Source organism: Lissotriton vulgaris, chromosome 1_1 (genome assembly GCF_964263255.1).
Source record: "Lissotriton vulgaris chromosome 1_1, aLisVul1.2, whole genome shotgun sequence".
Taxonomy (NCBI): Eukaryota; Metazoa; Chordata; class Amphibia; order Caudata; family Salamandridae; genus Lissotriton; species Lissotriton vulgaris.
In genome coordinates this window covers 1,978,579,248-1,978,597,187 of record NC_141685.1, presented here as the reverse complement: position 1 = coordinate 1,978,597,187, position 17,940 = coordinate 1,978,579,248, and the positions used below count along the sequence as shown (strand labels likewise).

Here is a 17,940-nt window from a genome sequence, read left to right as displayed (position 1 = left end):
CCTCATGGCAACCAAACTGGACGCCATCCAGGGGTGTCTAGGTCCCATCAGGGACCAGCTCCAGTCCCTAACTGACACCCATGGCCAGCTCCATGGTCTGCAACATGTTCTGACTGACATCGCTGGAGTCATGACGCAGGGAGAAGTAAGTATGGGCGAATTTTGCAGGTCTGCGGTCCGCGAATTTGCGTGAAATCGCAAAAAAATCAGAGAATTCGCGAACGCGCTGATTTTTTTGCGATTTGCACTCTACTCAACTGGAGTACTTTCTACTGGCTAATCAGTAAGTGCTATGTCGTTGGGTAAATGTAAAGTGCTTTTCCTACACTGCAGCTGCGTAAAGGGCCAGAAGATTTGTCTCCACTGACCATGTGTGCCTGTAACTTTGCCACCGCGCCAAAAGGCGCCGAGGTCCATTGAGTGAGCTGTCCATCATAGTTGGGAAAGGACGGGAAGATGTTTTATACCGCTAGTGTGTGGTACGGGGCCAAACGAGCGGGGCTTCTTAGTCCTACCTCGAGTATTACAGCTAATTTTCGACGGCCGATATGGGGTTAAAGCACACTTGCCCAGCCTCGACCGTGCTCACTAATGTTTTGGGCTGATTAAAACGTTACTGAATTTGAGCTTCAACTCGAGCACCTGCTTTATTTATATCTGTAAGTACCTCCTGTTAAAGTTTAATTTTTGGCCCACAGGAAGCACTTACAGAGTTAAGGCGGGTGCCCGAGTTGAAGCTAACTTTGTAACCATTTTAGAATGGCGCCGACAAGCTGCCAGAGTTGAAGTTGCAACTTGCAAGTAAGCAACTTCAACTCTGGCAGCTTGTCGCGCCATTCTAAAATGGTTTCAAAGTTAGCTTCAACTCGAGCACCTGCCTTAACTGTAAGTGCTTCCTGTGGGCCAAAAAAAAAAATCCGCCTCCGAGCGGATTTGCGGATTGTTCGGCAATTTTGCGATATTCACGAATCACGAAATTGCCAAAAACCCGCAAATTCCGCGAGAGGAACTGATTTTTGGCCCACAGTTAGAGAGAAGAACACCTTCCGCTCAGACTGGCTCTATCGATTCCAGCCGTGAGCTGGCTCACATGCGGAGAAACATGGAGGACATGGTGCAGATGGAGGCGGAAAGGATGACAGCCACAGTTGCACATCAGCGAAATGTAGCTGGGATCTACCATGCCCTGCAGATCCTCATCATGGCATTGCTGCCACAATGCGTGGCGCTGATGAATGCTGCTGCCCCCACACCATCCACATCTCCACCCAGTGTCAGTGCCTCACAGTGCAGCAGGCGTTTCCACTCCGCCACCTGATGTGTCACTGCCACACAGTGCGGCCGACAATGTAATGTAATGTAATGATGTCTTGTAAAGCGCCTGAATCACCCCACATGGGGTATCTCCGCTCTGTAGACCGCTGGGGAACCCGTCCTGGCTTTCCCTGTGAGATGGACCCTACTGGGTATCTCCAGTGTGAAACCAGGCATCCCCGGCGTATGTGGGGGGGCCGTTGTGGAGATGAGGCAAGCTAATGCCCAGAGTTGCCGCGTGTGATCCCTTGTTAGAGTAGGCACCGAGGCGAGAATTATCGAGTCCACTGACCCTGGTCCACGACCCGGCCGCGTCGGGAATTGAACCCTGGTCCTGGGCCGTCCGCTGATTCCGGGTCTGCCGCCTCTAACCAGTGAGCCACACCACTCCACATCCAATCCTCCACCGGCCCCTGATGTGTCAGTGGTACACAGTGCCGCAGCTGGTACTGCAACACCCAGAGGTAAGGCAGAGCACACATCTTGGTACGAGGACAGGGATGGGATTGTGTTCAGAAGGAGACACTTGCATTCATTTCCGCCACCTAGCCTGTTTCTGCTTGGTGCCGCACAAGGCCCCATGACCTTCCACTGACCCGATACACTCCGTTGCACTCACCTTGGACCGCGACATGGACTGCCATATCCTGTTTAATGACCAATGGCACGATGACCAGACTGCGGACTGCACCCTTCCTCTTTCGCAGTACTTATCATCCGCGGATGGACGCTGGCTGGCCCTCTGAGTGCCCAAATAGTGTAGTGTGCTTGGCATGGCCCTGTACCGCTCCAGCTGCAAAACTCCACTGGATGTGCAATCAACATCCAGTAACGCCCTGCTGTGTCATGTCTTTCATCATTCAGGTATGAATGTAGGGGCAGTGACTTCCCTCACGTCAATGATGCTCATCTTTTGGGATGCCAGTCAAAATGCGCTACATTGCCTATTGTTTTTCGGGTGCCGTGGACACTACAACAGGGACAAACGCATTAGTACCTTTCTGGTCCGGACATGGACTGAACCAAGCCCAGAGCCCCTGAGTCATTGTTGCAAGCCCTGCGCTGGTCCGGTGTACGCCAGGCCAGTCCACTCCGCTTATGCTCCGAGGGGGGCCCACATAGCTACCTGTTGCAGTCGTACTCGCTGGTAGTGTGCAGGTCAGTGGTCATGTTGTCAGCATGTCACGGCCACTCCCTGAGGGCAAGTTTGCACACACACCACACCCATCCGGCACAGGCGTCACAGGCCATTTGATCCCGCAAATATAAGGGGCCGACTATGTCACATTCCCCTCTCCCAGAGGTGACTGGATGACGGGCGATTCACGGTTCCCAATCAGAAAGGCCCCATGAGTTGTTGCGCACAGGGTTAGTGGAACTTGAAGCTTTGAGGCCATCACAGGCCTACCACCACGTGGCTCTGACTGGTGTTGCAGAGGGTTAGTGGCACCCAAAGCCTTGCGGCAGTCACAGGCCTGCCATCATGTGGCGCTGACTGGCGGTGCACAGGGTAAGTGGCGGCCATCACGGGCCTACCACCACGTGGCCCTGACTAGCGTTGCACAGGGTTAGTGACCCCAAAATAGCTGATCCGGTGTGCAGCCAGCGTTGATGACGTGTGCACTGATCCGGTCTCTGCCATTGATGACTCAGGACTCAGCTCCATGTGTGGGACCTGCTGGGCTGGCCCGCATCATAGGAACCATGCAATGGTGGCGGGACCGGGGCCTGGTGCTTGCACAGGCATGTGGTGTGCCTACTGATGGAGTAGGAGCCTATGTGCACAGGGGCGCAGTGTCTTTCTCTCTCTCCCTTCCTTTCCTTCTCTCTCACTCTCTCTCTTACTCTGCCTTCCCTCTCTCTCTCTCTCCCTTCCTTTCCTTCTCTCTCTCTCACTCTCTCCATTCTCGGTCTCTCTCTCTCTCCCTTCCTTTCCTTCTCACTCTCTCTCTCTCTCTCTCCCTTCCTTTTCTTCTCTCTCTCTCTCTCTCTCTCTCTCTGTCTCTCTTTCTCTCCCTTCCTTTCCTTCTCCCTCTCTCTCTCTCTCCCCCTTCCTTTCCTTCCCTCTCTTTCTCTCTCTGGCTCAACTTCCTTCTCCGTTTCTCTGTGTCTCGCTTCTTTGCTGTACGCATGACACACGTCCTGATTTTGTGCTTTATTTTCCAAGCTGTGACTTCGAGATTGTCCCTGACAGACCCGACAGGAGTCTTCCGCATTGGTGTTTTGTGTTGTATTTCAATAACGTTTTTGGTCGTTACTTCATTGCTGTGTGACTGTTTCTCGTTCTTCTGGCCACAGATGTGTGTATTTATTTTGGCAATTTGTGTCATCATGCATTTTTTGGCTCTTGTGTCGTGCACGGTATGTGTATGGCTGGGGGTGAAGAGGGGGCTTGGGGGTGGTGGCGGGGGATGTTGTGGCCCTCATGGGTATCGGAGCTGCATTATCATTGTCTCCATGGCATCTGTGGGTCTTCAGTGTGGCTCTTGGCTGGGCTCCCCTTCATGCTGTGAGTAGTTGTCCTGCTTAGCACCAGCAAAAGGGAGATGTTAATTCACTGCTGCTACGACGGCATATCACCTGTTTTTGTTTCGCATCGCAGATCTGGCACGTATTTTTGCACAGGAAGCCTACTCTGCATCTCATTTGGGTTAGTTGGTGGTGTTCACCGTGGTGATAACTTTTGGGGCAGTTATGGCAGGAATTCTGCAGATGTCAGGAGTTTGCACCAGCTTGTGAATGGGATGTTAAATCTATCTTTTGTTGCGCTGAGGTGGGGATAAATTGGAGATAAGTCCTTATGAATATCCCCCATACTGTTCAACAGGATGATTTGCGAATTAAGCTCAAAGGAAATTATTTATATTCAAACTCGTGCCTCAAAAGGATCTCTCATGATGTGCAATGGTGGGAAACGGATATGAAATGCTGTTGACCTGTAAAGCAGCATCTACATTCTTTTTCACCAGTGCCAAACCTGGGTCTTTGATAATCCAAATTAGCCAAACAAACGTGATTATACTGGGTTCATTTTTTTCAAGTCCTCTTACTCTAGTGATTGAACGCCACATCAATTTCTTTCTCTTTTTTATTTTTTAATTTTTTTATTAAGAATTCATGAAACACAATGAAAAACAATTTACATAATTAGAGGAAAAAAGGCAAAATACAAAATATATAATCAACCATCGTTATAAGGGCAGAAGTAATGCAGAGATCGATTTGGCATCATACATAAATTAATATCTGATTAAATTGATTCCTTTAAATGTTAATAAACCAGTTACATGCGATATCATATATTTTTAGAACATTTTGAGGACCGGATTAGCTCGCTACACTCTGTTTGCCCGCCAAGCAGCCACTGGTGCCCAAATCTTCAGTCCCAATTCTTTTGTTTTTTTACCCTTAAGCTAAACATTATGTATTCCTAAGAATCTAGACATCCACATTTGGAAGGAAGCCTCAGTGTCTTTCCAGGCAGCTGAGATTAATATACGAAGTACGGCTGTGTAGATAAAGACTAAAGCTTCAGTCTCGATATTTAAATTCAGTTTACTTTCACATCCTATGATCATGAGTGTTGGGGAGAGGGTTATTTTAACATCTAACAACCCCTCCCAGAATGCCTCAATTTCCTTTTTAATTGATCCAAGTTTCTCACATTGATGAAACATGTGAATGATAACAGACGGACCTTTAGAACATCTGGGACAATTATGATCAGCCCTCTTGCCCCAATCATGGAGTTTAGAGGGGGTTTAGTACAGGTTAAATAATGTTTTGAAGTGCTGAGCTCTTAGATTGGAGGAGCGTAAGAATCTTCCCTCCATTATAAGGGCTCTATCCAGGTCGATATCTGGATCCTCCAATTTAGAGGCCCAAGCTGCCTCAGTTTTACCCATGTCATCCTGGGATCCCTCTACAAACAGCCTATACACTCCATTGATTCTTAAGTCTCCCCCTTCAGATAATTCAGTATGTTACACCTCTCGTTTAAAATGATACGAGGCCTTCTTGATCTGATTGTACTGACCATCTGAGCATATTTATAATTTTGATTACCCTGGAGGGAGTATCTTTGTTTCAGGTCTTCAAGAGATCTACACTCGTCCCCTACCATAACTTGCCCCAGTGTCAAGATGCCCTGTCGCTCCCAGTGTCTCCAACACCCGTCATTACTTTGGTTAGGAAATAGACCAGAATTCCAAAGTGGAGTGTAGTGGTTATATTTAGATATTGACAAAGCTTTCTGAGCTGCAGCCCAAACCCCCCATATCCCTTCAAGTATTTTATATCTTGTTTTATTTTGTAATACCTTCTTTCTGTTCTCCTTAGTAATACCCCAGTAGCCTTGCTGCCAAGCAACAATTCAAAAATAGAGGGGATAGCATCTTGTAAGTTCGAGGTATTTGCACTATTTCCCGTGGGATAAAAGAATATAGCCATCTGCGTAAGGAGACAAGACCAATGATAGTATCTAAGATTTTGCAGTCCCAGGCCCCCCCTTTCCTGTGGCAAAGACATGTATTTCATAGATCTTCTCATCTTTCCATATTGCCACAGGGAATTCATGAAGATAGCTTCTATTTCTTGGATAATTTCCCCCCTATTTTAAAAGGGATCGCCCGGAATTTGTATAATACCTTGGGGAACATAGTCCTTTTGATGACATTAGCACGCCCTATTATTGAGAGTTGCAATGTATCCATTCTTTTCAGATTCTCCCTCATTGATTTCATAAGAGGGATAAAGTTATCTCTGATTATACTCTCCGTCTGTGCGTTTATCGTTACCCCCAGATACACCACGGAATCGACGTATCTGGAGTCTGATTTAATTATATTCTTAGAATACAATACCTGGGTCTTACCCACATTTAAGCGATATCCTGACTGTCTCCCGAATAGACTAGTGATTGCCACCACTTCACGCATAGCCACGTCGGGTTCAGTAGTGATGACCGCCAGATCGTCAGCATATGCCAAGATTTTTGTTTGGAAACCTTTCGTGACTACCGGTTTAATTACAGAGTTGTTCATTATCTGGCGTATTAGAGGATCGATATATAATGCAAATAGGATGGGTGAGCACGGGCATCCCTGCCTAGTCCCCCTCATAATATAGATCTTCTCCGAGCTCTCACCCATCATTTGGATCTTAGCAACTGGGGTAGTATACATTGCCTGGATAGCCTTCCGAAACTTTGGACCGAACCCCCTTTCTTCAAGCACCCTCCAAAGAAACTCTCATCTGACACGGTCGAAGGCTTTCTCTGCGTCGAGAAGGATCATTGCGACCCCCCTCTCCCCCGGCAGCATGGATATCGAACAGCGTGATAGCTCGTCAGATGTGGTCCATGGTTCCCCTACCGGGAATAAATCCATGCTGCCAGGGAGAGACCAGGGTCCCAATGATATGTCCCAAACGGGCAGCCAAGATCTTTGCGTATAATTTATTATCTGCGTTTACCAGGGATATCGGCCTGTAGGAGCCGGGGTTTTCCTTGGGCTTATCCTTTTTATGAAACACCACGATGTTGGTACTCATCCAAGACCCCGGAATTATGCCTGTGTTTATTATTCCATTAAATAGGTCTAACAAAAGTAGGGATGTTTCCTCAAATACACATTTATACAATTCCAGTGGTAGACCATCGGGCCAGCAGCCTTCCCTGCAGCTAGATCTTGTATGGTCTCCGAAAGTTTGTCTGAGGGGATGGCTTGTTCTAAAATTTCTCTATCACCCTGAGCTACTTTGGTTCCCTGTCCTGTCCACTTGAACGTTGAATCCTCAGTAACCGGCTCTTCCTGATACAATGCTTGATAATATCTTTTAAAGACAATTATAATTCCCTTTGGCTCCTCATAACTCATACCCTGCTCTTCTATGTGTGTGATGATATTTTTTGACGCGACTTGTCTAATACGAAGTGCCAATGCTCTACCAGCTTGTTCCCCCGTCTCATACAGCCTCCTTCTTTGTGTTTGAATTCCGCAGCTGCTTTTTTGACCAATTGTTTTTGTATCTCAGCTTTGATGATACTCGCTCTTTCTAGACTTTCTGTTCCCTGCCTTCCCTGAGTTATATCTTTCCTATGCTGTTCCTCTGCGACCGATAATTTGTTCATTAGTTGTTCTCGCTCTAGATTAAGCCTTTTCAATTCAATTCAATTAAGCTTTATTCGATTTAAAAAATATAAATCATAAAAGCATACAGATTATTAAAAACAGTCACAATAATTACATCTCGCTAAAAATTATTATTTACACAGTTAAAAAGAAACAGTTCTTTACAAAGTTTAACATCAAATCAGTTAGGGGCTTCCCCTGTCTAAGTTAATGTATTCGGGGCAGGTAAAAATGGGTTGAAGACAGTACGTGTACATTTCTGACCCTCTGATGGTTACTCTCTACTATTGGTCTTGACGGGGAGTGATAACACGTCCTGGGGTAACAGTCATGAAGTTGCCATGTGGATATAGGGCCATCTCCCAGTTGGGGCTGCCAGGATTGTAGATAGGGGACAACATTTTCATTTCTAAATCTTACCAGGACAAGGTCCCCTTTAATGTCCTTATGGAGCGGTCCCAACCAACCCACCCTTCTGACGCTTACTATCGAGCCGTCAATATTAGGTGGCAAGGGTCTATTTTTCGTTAGCCAAAAGATGACTTTATTTCTTAAGTCGTGCTGTCTCTCAGGTATTCCTTTCTTAAGTGCTGGGACGCCTGAGAGAACACATACAAAAGGGGCGGCTATAGGGGGTAAATTTATGTGGTCACTTCTGCCGGAGTTGATACCTTTGCTGTCGGCTATGGCAGTGTGGGGGATTGGGGCTAATGTCGACCTTACTTTGGGGCTGAGCCTCTGGGTTGTAGTAGTTCTAACGGATCGGCTATCTGCATTTTGATTTTTCCGATTTGCCCTATGTTCAGCCATTGTTTTATTCCCACAGTTATTGCTTTGAGTAGCCGATTTGGGTGCGACAGTGACTGGTAGAACGGGTTCCTGACTGGATTCTGCCACGTTCTTTATTAGTGATGCACTGGGACTAATCTTCGTCTCAATCTCACTGAGTTTTTCTCCCAGACTATTTATTCTTACTATCAGTGGGGATATAATAGAAGTAACGAGCCGTTCTATGAGGTCCAATAAAATTGCCTGGGAGGTAAGAGCAGGAGAATCTAAACTATTCTGTCTCTTAGCCGTTGACGGGGTTGGTGTAGTCGTTGCTAGGGAGCTTGGACACAGTTTCCATTGTTTGTCTCCATCCCCCAAGCGTATAGTCCTGTGTCGCTTCCTTTTGGCGGGTGGAATATGAAGGGGCTCTGCATGATTACTGTTATCTTTTACAGACGAAGATGGGGAAAGAGCATCTGATGTGTTACAGACTATCAATGATGGCGTAGTGGACTGGGCATTTGGGGTTACTGAGGGGCTAACCAGGGCATGGAGTGTCTCGGTTACATAGTCTACAGCAACATACTGGGTGTTACAAAGGGCATTCAGTTCATCAAGCAGGGTGGATCCATATACTACATCAGCAGTCTGTGTTGCGGGGAGATTGCATAACACGTTATCTGTGGGCAAGCGTTGCTCTAATCTGTCTAATTCATGCGTGATAGTTGCGGTTACCCTTTCTAGATAACAATCCATGGGCCCAGTGACCTCGCTCCTCTGCATACCACAGCTCTTAGAAGGCAGCTTAGGTGACATGTTGGTAGTAGATCCACAGGACAGTCTTTAAATGCAATTAACAAATCTTAAGCAAGGGCATTAAAATGACCAAGTGACACCTTTTACCTTACAGTCAAAAAAACCAAGGGGGCTGGCCCGGTCCGGTCTCCTCTGGCCTCTGAGGGCCTAAGAGGGCCCGCCCTTTGCCCGGGCTTAGCCCACGCGCGTCCCGCGATGCGGGAGGATATTGTTATCTATGAGGAAGTGACGATAAGGGGGCTGAGCCTCGTTCCGGTGTTGGCCCTGCGTCTCCTGGGCCTCAGTGCACCAGCCAAGTAAGTTTTTCTTCCCCCCAACGTTGCGCCTTGCTTCTCAGGCGAAGCATCTCCCGAGGAGCGGGAGAAGCGAGCAGTTTTGAAAAGCCCTGTTGAAAAGGGGGCGGAGCCTCGTTCCGGTGTTGGCCCTGCGTCTCCTGGGCCTCAGTGCACCAGCCAAGTACACCAGCCAAGTAAGTTTTTCTTCCCCCCAACGTTGCGCCTTGCTTCTCAGGCGAAGCGTCTCCCGAGGAGCGGGAGAAGCGAGCAGTTTTGAAAAGCCCCGGTGAAAAGGGGGCGGAGCCTCGTTCCGGTGTTGGCCCTGCGTCTCCTGGGCCTCAGTGCACCAGCCAAGTAAGTTTTTCTTCCCCCCAACGTTGCGCCTTGCTTCTCAGGCGAAGCGTCTCCCGAGGAGCGGGAGAAGCGAGCAGTTTTGAAAAGCCCCGGTGAAAAGGGGGTGGAGCCTCGTTCCGGTGTTGGCCCTGCGTCTCCTGGGCCTCAGTGCACCAGCCAAGTAAGTTTTTCTTCCCCCCAACGTTGCGCCTTGCTTCTCAGGCGAAGCGTCTCCCCTAAGCCTTTTCCAATTTCGAGAAGTATAGCTGGTAGTTTCTCCCCTTAAAGCAGCTTTGTAGCTATCCGAGACAGAATTTCGCGAAGCGCTGTATCTATTTGCATCGAAGAAATCCTGTGATCAATTTTTAATATGTGCTACATAGGTACTGTCTATTAAGAGCTTCCTATCGAAGGTCCAGGATCTCAGTTTTCTAGCTGGCCTATTAACATTTATTGTTAATAACAATGGGTTGTGGTCTGATATTATCTTGGGCAGTTTACGGATTTCAACAGTACTAATCTTGATGTCGGAAATCCTAAAATAATCTAATTTAGAGTATTTCTGGAATGGATGTGAAAAATATGTGAAACCTGGATTCCCTGGTTCAGTACTCCCCCAAACATCCCTCAGCCCATCTGAATGCATTATCGAGCATACTGCCTGATATACCCAGGGTTTACGTCCAGTTTCTTTCTCAATTTCAATCAATCAACCAACCGACTTTATCTCATACTTCGTAAAATGCATAAAAGTACACATATAAAAGTTATTATAAAAGGTACAATACAATTAAGTGTGCAAAAATTCAAGGATTAGGGCAAAAGGTTGAATCATAGAAATGCAATCATGAATATTAAAAAGACTTATATGTCAATAAAAGTGATCTCAAAGAGCACTAAGTAAAGTGCTGCATGCGTTATGTGTTATCATGGCAGCCAGTAAAAAGGAGGCCAATGCATAGCAGACCAAAGGAGTGTCTAATGAATAAAATAAAGAAAGAGCTGAGGACACTGAACTTGTAGAGAATGTCCTTAGGCGTGGTACAAAAAAAGGCTTCCTCTCAGCTGTGTATAAATAACAAAAAAGGAGGCGAAGTAGAGTTGATTGGGCAGTCTTATTGTCACAGGGCATTAAGCTGTTAGGGGAAAATTGATTATTTGGGTGTGACAGCGTTAACAGAATAAGGTTCAGTCTGAATCTAGTGAGGATGTTTACAGACAATAGAGCTATATGTGTGAAATTTAAATATTTATTGGTAATTCTGTCAAACTGATTTGGTGCAGCTCTTTGGAACAATCTGAAAGAACGTATACTTTACTCTGAATGACATTTGTCAACCTAGCGATCTTATGGTGGGGTTTAATACTCTTACTACATTCATATAGCAATTGATCCAATGGCTCAAGTACAAGAAAGGAAACTGGTCACTCTTTGCCTAACTGTGTTTTCTAAAAATAGACTTCCAGGGTTTGCAATGGACATCTCACCACCCTGATGCCCAATTCTTCACCTTCCCATGCAAAAGAATTAATAAAAGCAGGTGTTGAGCTTCTGTTACAAGACATATGTGACATTTTCTTTATACATTAATAGAAATATGTCTTACTTGTTCTTGTTGATGATGAATTGATCGTGATTGGGCGATTCTTTCTGCTAGCTTTCTGTCAAGGCCATGTCCATTGTCCAAGCGGGAATCCCTGGGCTTGTCAAACCAATCTGTTTCCTCTTGTCGCAGATGATAGGCTTTGAAAACCAATGACATGTCAAATGCCCTGACTCAAAAGTGGGTGGCAATGAAACGGATAGCACATAGCACACAGCGGACATGCACAGAATGTATAAACTGGCCATGCAAATCAAGCAAGAAAAGTACAAGTGCACGTTCAGGCATTATCTTCATAAATGGATGAAATCTGAGATGGGAAGAATTCATTCCATTCATTAATCACCACTTCTATGCCATAAATTTAATTTGAATATAGAGATAATTTTTTACTTTAGCTACACATGTTTACTTATTTTGGTACCTCGCAGTTCTGATACAGACATAAATGTTAAAATGTTAACCTGTCATTCTAACATAAATTTGGAAAACATAATTGAATGAAATCTGAAAGCTAATCCTAAAAAAATATAATGGCATGCCTTTAATGCGGAAGTGTGATAAATCCCTTTTTGCAATACTGTTATATTCATACCAATCCTTTGGGCTCAGTAAAAGTAAATGCACTTTTTTAGGAGGTGAGATGTAAATTTAAAGAAAAAAGACACAGTAATAAACACTCGCTAATGATGAATTTTCTTTTTGTGACAAAGTTCATTGTTAAATGATCTCCTACAATAAATATTTTGCATCTGGAAAGAAAATGTTCTACCTCACTCTAAACCCAAATAAGGTTAAAATCTCATCATTTGCTTCTAAGCAGTTAGACATTGGGAATGGTTTCAAACATATTTTCTAAAATAAATTATGTGTAACAAGCTTATGTAGAACATTTTTGTTTGCTTCATGTCACATCAGAGACATCAATAATTATCATTTTTACAGGTTACTGTGACATCTCGTCTTGGTATTCTACGCTCATTTTGTCTCCTTTTAAATTCCCCTCCCATTTCCTTTTCCTAATTACCTAGAGACCAGGGGGCATTCAGAAAAGGAAATTGAAATTCAGTCAGTCGAGGAGAAAAGCGATAAAGGAAATTATAATTAAATACAAAAGATTGGGGGAATAAAGGGGATAGAAGTGTACAACAGAATATGACCCCTTAACAAAACGTAATGGCAATTAAATAAAGGTACTGGAAATAATTACAGCTGTGGCAAAGTCACCCACTTAAACGACTCTCTACAGCATCTACTTGAATATCTATTGATTGTAATATCCTTGAAAATATAATTATTTCCAATTCTGTCGAATGGCTTTTTTATTATTGCCATATTCTATGTTGGCCAATATTTTCTCTGAAAGGATTGCTCAATATATCTTCTACTTAGCGAAGTCAACAATTGCTGAATTCATTTGGTTAACTAACAAGATGCATAGTTGTGCTACATTCCATATCCAGTAAGATAACATAAAAACTGATTTGTTAAATTATAAACTGTTGGAAAAAGAATTTTAGCTGCCTTCTAATTATATGTCAGCATTGGCTAATATAGTTTAATAATGAAGGACGCAGAATGCTGAGTTGTGGACTTGCATTACCACCGAAAAACGTGCATTTACATGTACTGAATAGTGTTGTTTTGCTGTTTATTTCCAAAGTTGTCTTTACCACTTTTTGATCGTTATCTGCCTCTGAAATATGAATTACATTTTTTTATTTATTATTATTATAATTATTATTATAATTATTTTTTTTGAATGCTGGTGGCTGAAAACCAGTGGGGCTCACCAAACTCGCAAGAAAGCCGTCTCAAAAATGAATACGCATTAGTTCTGCTATCCTAAAATGTCGAATTGGAAAAGTCACATTTAGTGAAAATTTGAGTAGGTTATTTTGGTGGCAACAACATGTTTTCGCATTCTACAATAATCAAGTTGCTTCTAATCCATTACAAAAAAAATTTAGGATTTGATTTTTTAATCTGAACAGAAATAATTATTGAATAAGGCCAATGTTCAAGCAAAAAGACATAAGTTAACAAACTAAAATTGCGTTCAATATTTTAATCAATTCCAAATTCGAGTGGGTAAAAAAATAAGTATGGACGTGAATTTGTATCCAAACTGTTTTGGTAATAGTGTGTAAAACAAGCACTGATTTCCATGCTACTAAGTGACTTACATGTGACAATACAGACTATGAACTAAACGCACCTTTAAGATACTAATTAATACCCGGTGGTACCCTTAGAGATATATTAAAAAAATTGTACATTATTCAGCAACTGCAATTATGTTCTGTATATCAATGATTTCACACCTTTTTAGTGTACATGAGTAGCTTGTGCATACTGTTTAATTTTAAAGTAAACTAGCCAGCACATACTAAAGATCTTTTGTGAAAAATAGCATTTTAGTTTATAACCATCTGGCTATCTCATTTAACTGCGATTTAAATACAAATCTTAATTAAAATTATAGGAAGTTGCTGGTTCTGTCCCGTAAATTCTAGCAGCTATGAAACATATACACACTACGATTAAATATCTAAGCCAAATTAGCAGAGAGCCTAGAAAAATGTTGGTTACTGTTGCCTATTTTTTGCATGAACAGAATAAATCACTAATGTATATATATATATATATATATATATATGTTGCAGGAGCTCGTCTTGGCCTCCACGAAACCAAACAGCCACACAAGCAAAAGACGAGGTAGACCCGAATAAGTGCTTCTTTTTTTATTTAATTATTAAAGTGCAACCGCATCAGCCACGACGCGTTTCGGCAGATCCCTGCCTTGATCACATGACCATATATATACATATATATATACTGGAGATTATTATACAACTAGTACTAAGTGGCAGATTTAAGAAGGGTTGTTAAATAGTAGCATAACCATTGGAAAATATAGTGCGCTATGCAAGTATAAACTTTATTTTGTAAGGCATTTTCTAAAGGACCTTCAGAAAGTATTACATTGTAAAACACAAGACAAATATTTTAAACTACAAGTACTAAGTAGGTATCTATAGCCTCTATCTTGGGGGACTGAGGAGAGCTCCCAAAAATGCTAGGGATACATAACAGTTACAGTACAGTACCTTAAAAAAATTATTTTCTTTTATATTCTGGCCAGGAAAAATGTGTGTTAGAATATATCCTAGGTTTTCCATTATATGACTTTTAACACAACACAATTTATTAATTGTTTATTTAATTTGAACATTAATGTGAAATTCAGTTTATGGTATTTGTTTTCTTATTCGTAGTGTGATAGTGGTAAGACTATAGGTATGTAAATAGCAAGAAAAAAAAGCAAAGTACTTCATTTTAAATCTGTCATATTTCTTTGTTTTAAAATCTGTTCAAACTCCAAACAGCTGTTAAAACCGGTTGGGAGATACCACCAATTGTTTTAACTACAGATGGTGAACTTAGACCAAACAAGTGAAGAATAACTAAAAGAAAGTATGAACATATTTTTCCACTGGACACTAGTCACACTAGATGACATTAAAGTAAACATTGCTAATCCCATTTTAAGTTTGTGATATGTTTGTGCACATCTATTTGCCATAAACCTCTGAGAAATAGAGAATGATGTGGAAATTAAAAGAGGCAAAATCACTCACAATGCATATGTAACTGCACAGTTGAACTTGCTGTTTTTGATATTTACATTTGTAAGATGTATTATATTTTGTCACGCTCCATTAAATTAACATGGATAAATGGAAATTGCTATTGAATTCGTTTCATCCAAGGTACATTTGTATGAATTGAACCTGTGGTGCACATTATGTTGTTGTGAAATAGCAGGCATTCCGGCAAATCAGGGTGTAGTAAAAATAAAAATGAAAGGAAGTGTCAACATTCTAAAATGAACAGCTGAAATAGAGTATACTCATGATATTTAGTTTGGTTTGTATAATCTAAAAAGAGGGAATTGTACAGTATTCAACATTATACTTTAGAAAAAGGAAACAAAGGTTAGTAGCATCAGTTATAGACAAGATCAATTAAATTAAACACATTTTTTATCTTAAATTGAATTTAACACTTAAACTCCATCAAGAATGAAGACTATTTGCTTAATCTTTTGATTAACTGGCTAGTAAAATAAGAAAGTATTTAACTGTTACAAAATAGTTTTATATGTGCTCCTAGGGGAAAAAAAGACTTGTTTCAAATATGATTCCACAAAAAGTACCTTTTTAATAAATCGTAAAACATGTAACTTAAAAGTGCAAAACAACAATCACACAAGCAAACACACACAAACACAATGAAGACAAGTAAAATTTAATGATGGTTAAACATGGACATTAAGTGCATAATTCAGTTAAATGGCATTTTTACAATTCTACGTTTTGTCCTCTATAAGCTATGCTTAATATTTTAATAAACAAATGTAATTATCTACGGGGATTCAGTAATAAACTTATATAACTTAATTTTGGAATCCTGAAAACTATTTTTAATATATATTTATGTGTTTTTTAAAATGCAAGAATTGTGTTAATAAACTGTACCACATTTTAGTACACGTGAAAAAATACCAGAGAAACATTTCTTGACAGCATTATTTTAGGACAATAAATATTATTGTCAAGTCAAGAACATGGAGCAAATTCTTAATAAAGAACAAAACGGACATGCATTACATCAACACAGACTCTCTACAAGACTTGCAACAGAAAGCATTACTCCTACCATCATTAAAGGAATTGTCTGGCGAATTATCCAAAATAAACAGAAAGACATTCATTGATCAACAGGCAGTTTGATTACAAGGTGTTTCCATTTTTTTCAGTATAGACTGCAACTTTTACTTTTAAAGAAAAATAAAAACATGTATTTAAACATTGTCTGTGTACAACATTGAATATTACGGCAACAGACAAACTCAGTGAACGTAAAAATGTATTTCCCAAATTTAAAATCCAATTAAATTGTTTTACCGATTAAATATCTCTGATGTAAATTAAATCTTACAATGCATCATTTTATGGGCATATGGTCAAATAAAATGTGATCAAAACTAAGAAATCACAACTTTGATGAAGTAGAAATGTACGTGACACTGCTGGTCTGCACTTTTTGAAAAACCATAAAAGCAGCTAAATTTACATTTTAACATGATGTATGTTATAGGGACCCTATGAATTTATATGTGTCTGTATTAAATATCAATTTACAGATCTATTGTCATCTAAATATCTCAAGGCTATAACATATGTAAATTGTTTATGATTGATTGTCCTTAACTTACAAACCAGAACTTTAAAGGTTCACTCCACAAACTTCCAATGAGAATGAAAAATGTAAACTCCATATATGATGATGCGGATAAGGGTAGACAATGTTGTGAAATGGCAATATTTACAAATATGAATACATGTTCACATTGCATTATATTGGGCAATTTTACTCAGTAAATAACATCCAACACTGTTACCTGCTGCTATGAACTAAGCAGTGAATTAAGCAGCCGGTGCAGGTAATATCAGTGGAGCCGTGGGGCAAGCTAGGGGGGGGGGGGATTTTGAGAGACGACCATGAGAGAAAATCAATTATTTATTAAATTTTCTCTTATGGTTGTCTCTCGAAATCCACACCCCAGCCACCCCCACTGCCCCGCCTCTCTTACCTGCAGTGGCTGCGAGTGGAATTAAGACAACCACCTATGTTGCCTGGGGCACAAGTCCGATAAAATAACCCCAGGACAATGATTACTTATGGCATTCATATACTGGTATTTGCCTGCTATTGTTAGAAACAAGCAAAACCCTGTTCTCAAAGTGCAAACAAAGAGGCTACAGAAAGTAGGTACTGGAAGACAGACTTGAGTACAGAACTCAGTACCAGCATAGTGTAACCAGAAAAGGTGCTGCTGCAGTATGAAGGATTACACAAGCATGAAAGATTACAAGTACTGAGGGCAGTCTTATGTAAAACATGAAAGGGAGTCTGAAATATATGTAACTGTTACGTGAAGTGCACGAAAACTGATAGGTAAAACAGCACATGGTTAGATTGTTCATTCTCTTGACACAGTTGTTCATTTTCAATACCACTGTATAATAGGTGATTTTGGTTCTAGTATTGGCCAATATCAATATTCAAACATATAATGTTGCTTGTACATTTAACCTTTTCACCTTAAAAGTGTATTTTTTCTTATAGCAATTAACTATTTTTGGGGCAGATGTATCTAGCACTTTTGAGTTTGCAAACGGGCCCGTTTGCGAGCACAAAAAATGCTTTTCCGATGTAGCAAACCCTACTTTGTATACTGTTAGCGAATCCAAAATGGGTTTGCGATTTGGTATTAGGAAGAGGCGTATTTAGGGCGTCCCTTCCTAATACCAAATAGCCTCAGTACGTATGAATGTTTTGCGACCAGAATGCGGTCGCAACAATTTGCATTTTTCCACCTACTTGAAGTCCCAAAGGGACTCCTTCCCTTTTATGAATGTTTGTAAAAGCATTTTTTAAGGCCAGGCAGTGGTCCCACAGACTACTTCCTAGGCTTAAAAAATTAAAAGGAAAACTTTTCATTTTTATTTTGACAAAGCATCCTGTTTTCCTTTAAGGAAAACAGGCTGCTTTACAAAAAAAAAATATTGCTTTATTTAAAAGCAATCATGGACATGGTGGTCTGCTGACCCCAGCAGGCCAACATCC

General features: G+C 41.5%; 1 protein-coding gene across 2 annotated transcripts in view; it reads right to left on the bottom strand.

The window, feature by feature from the left end:
• The window catches only part of PCLO (piccolo presynaptic cytomatrix protein), a 1,259,786-nt gene that overhangs the window by 641,226 nt on the left and 600,620 nt on the right, over positions 1-17,940 (bottom strand). For both annotated transcript variants that reach the window (XM_086919783.1, XM_086919788.1), the window contains exons 8-9: positions 15,967-15,984; positions 11,248-11,384 (exon numbers count right to left, since the gene is read on the bottom strand). In XM_086919783.1, the coding sequence (XP_086775909.1) occupies positions 11,248-11,384; positions 15,967-15,984 (155 nt within the window). The remainder of the gene's footprint in view (positions 1-11,247; positions 11,385-15,966; positions 15,985-17,940) is intronic.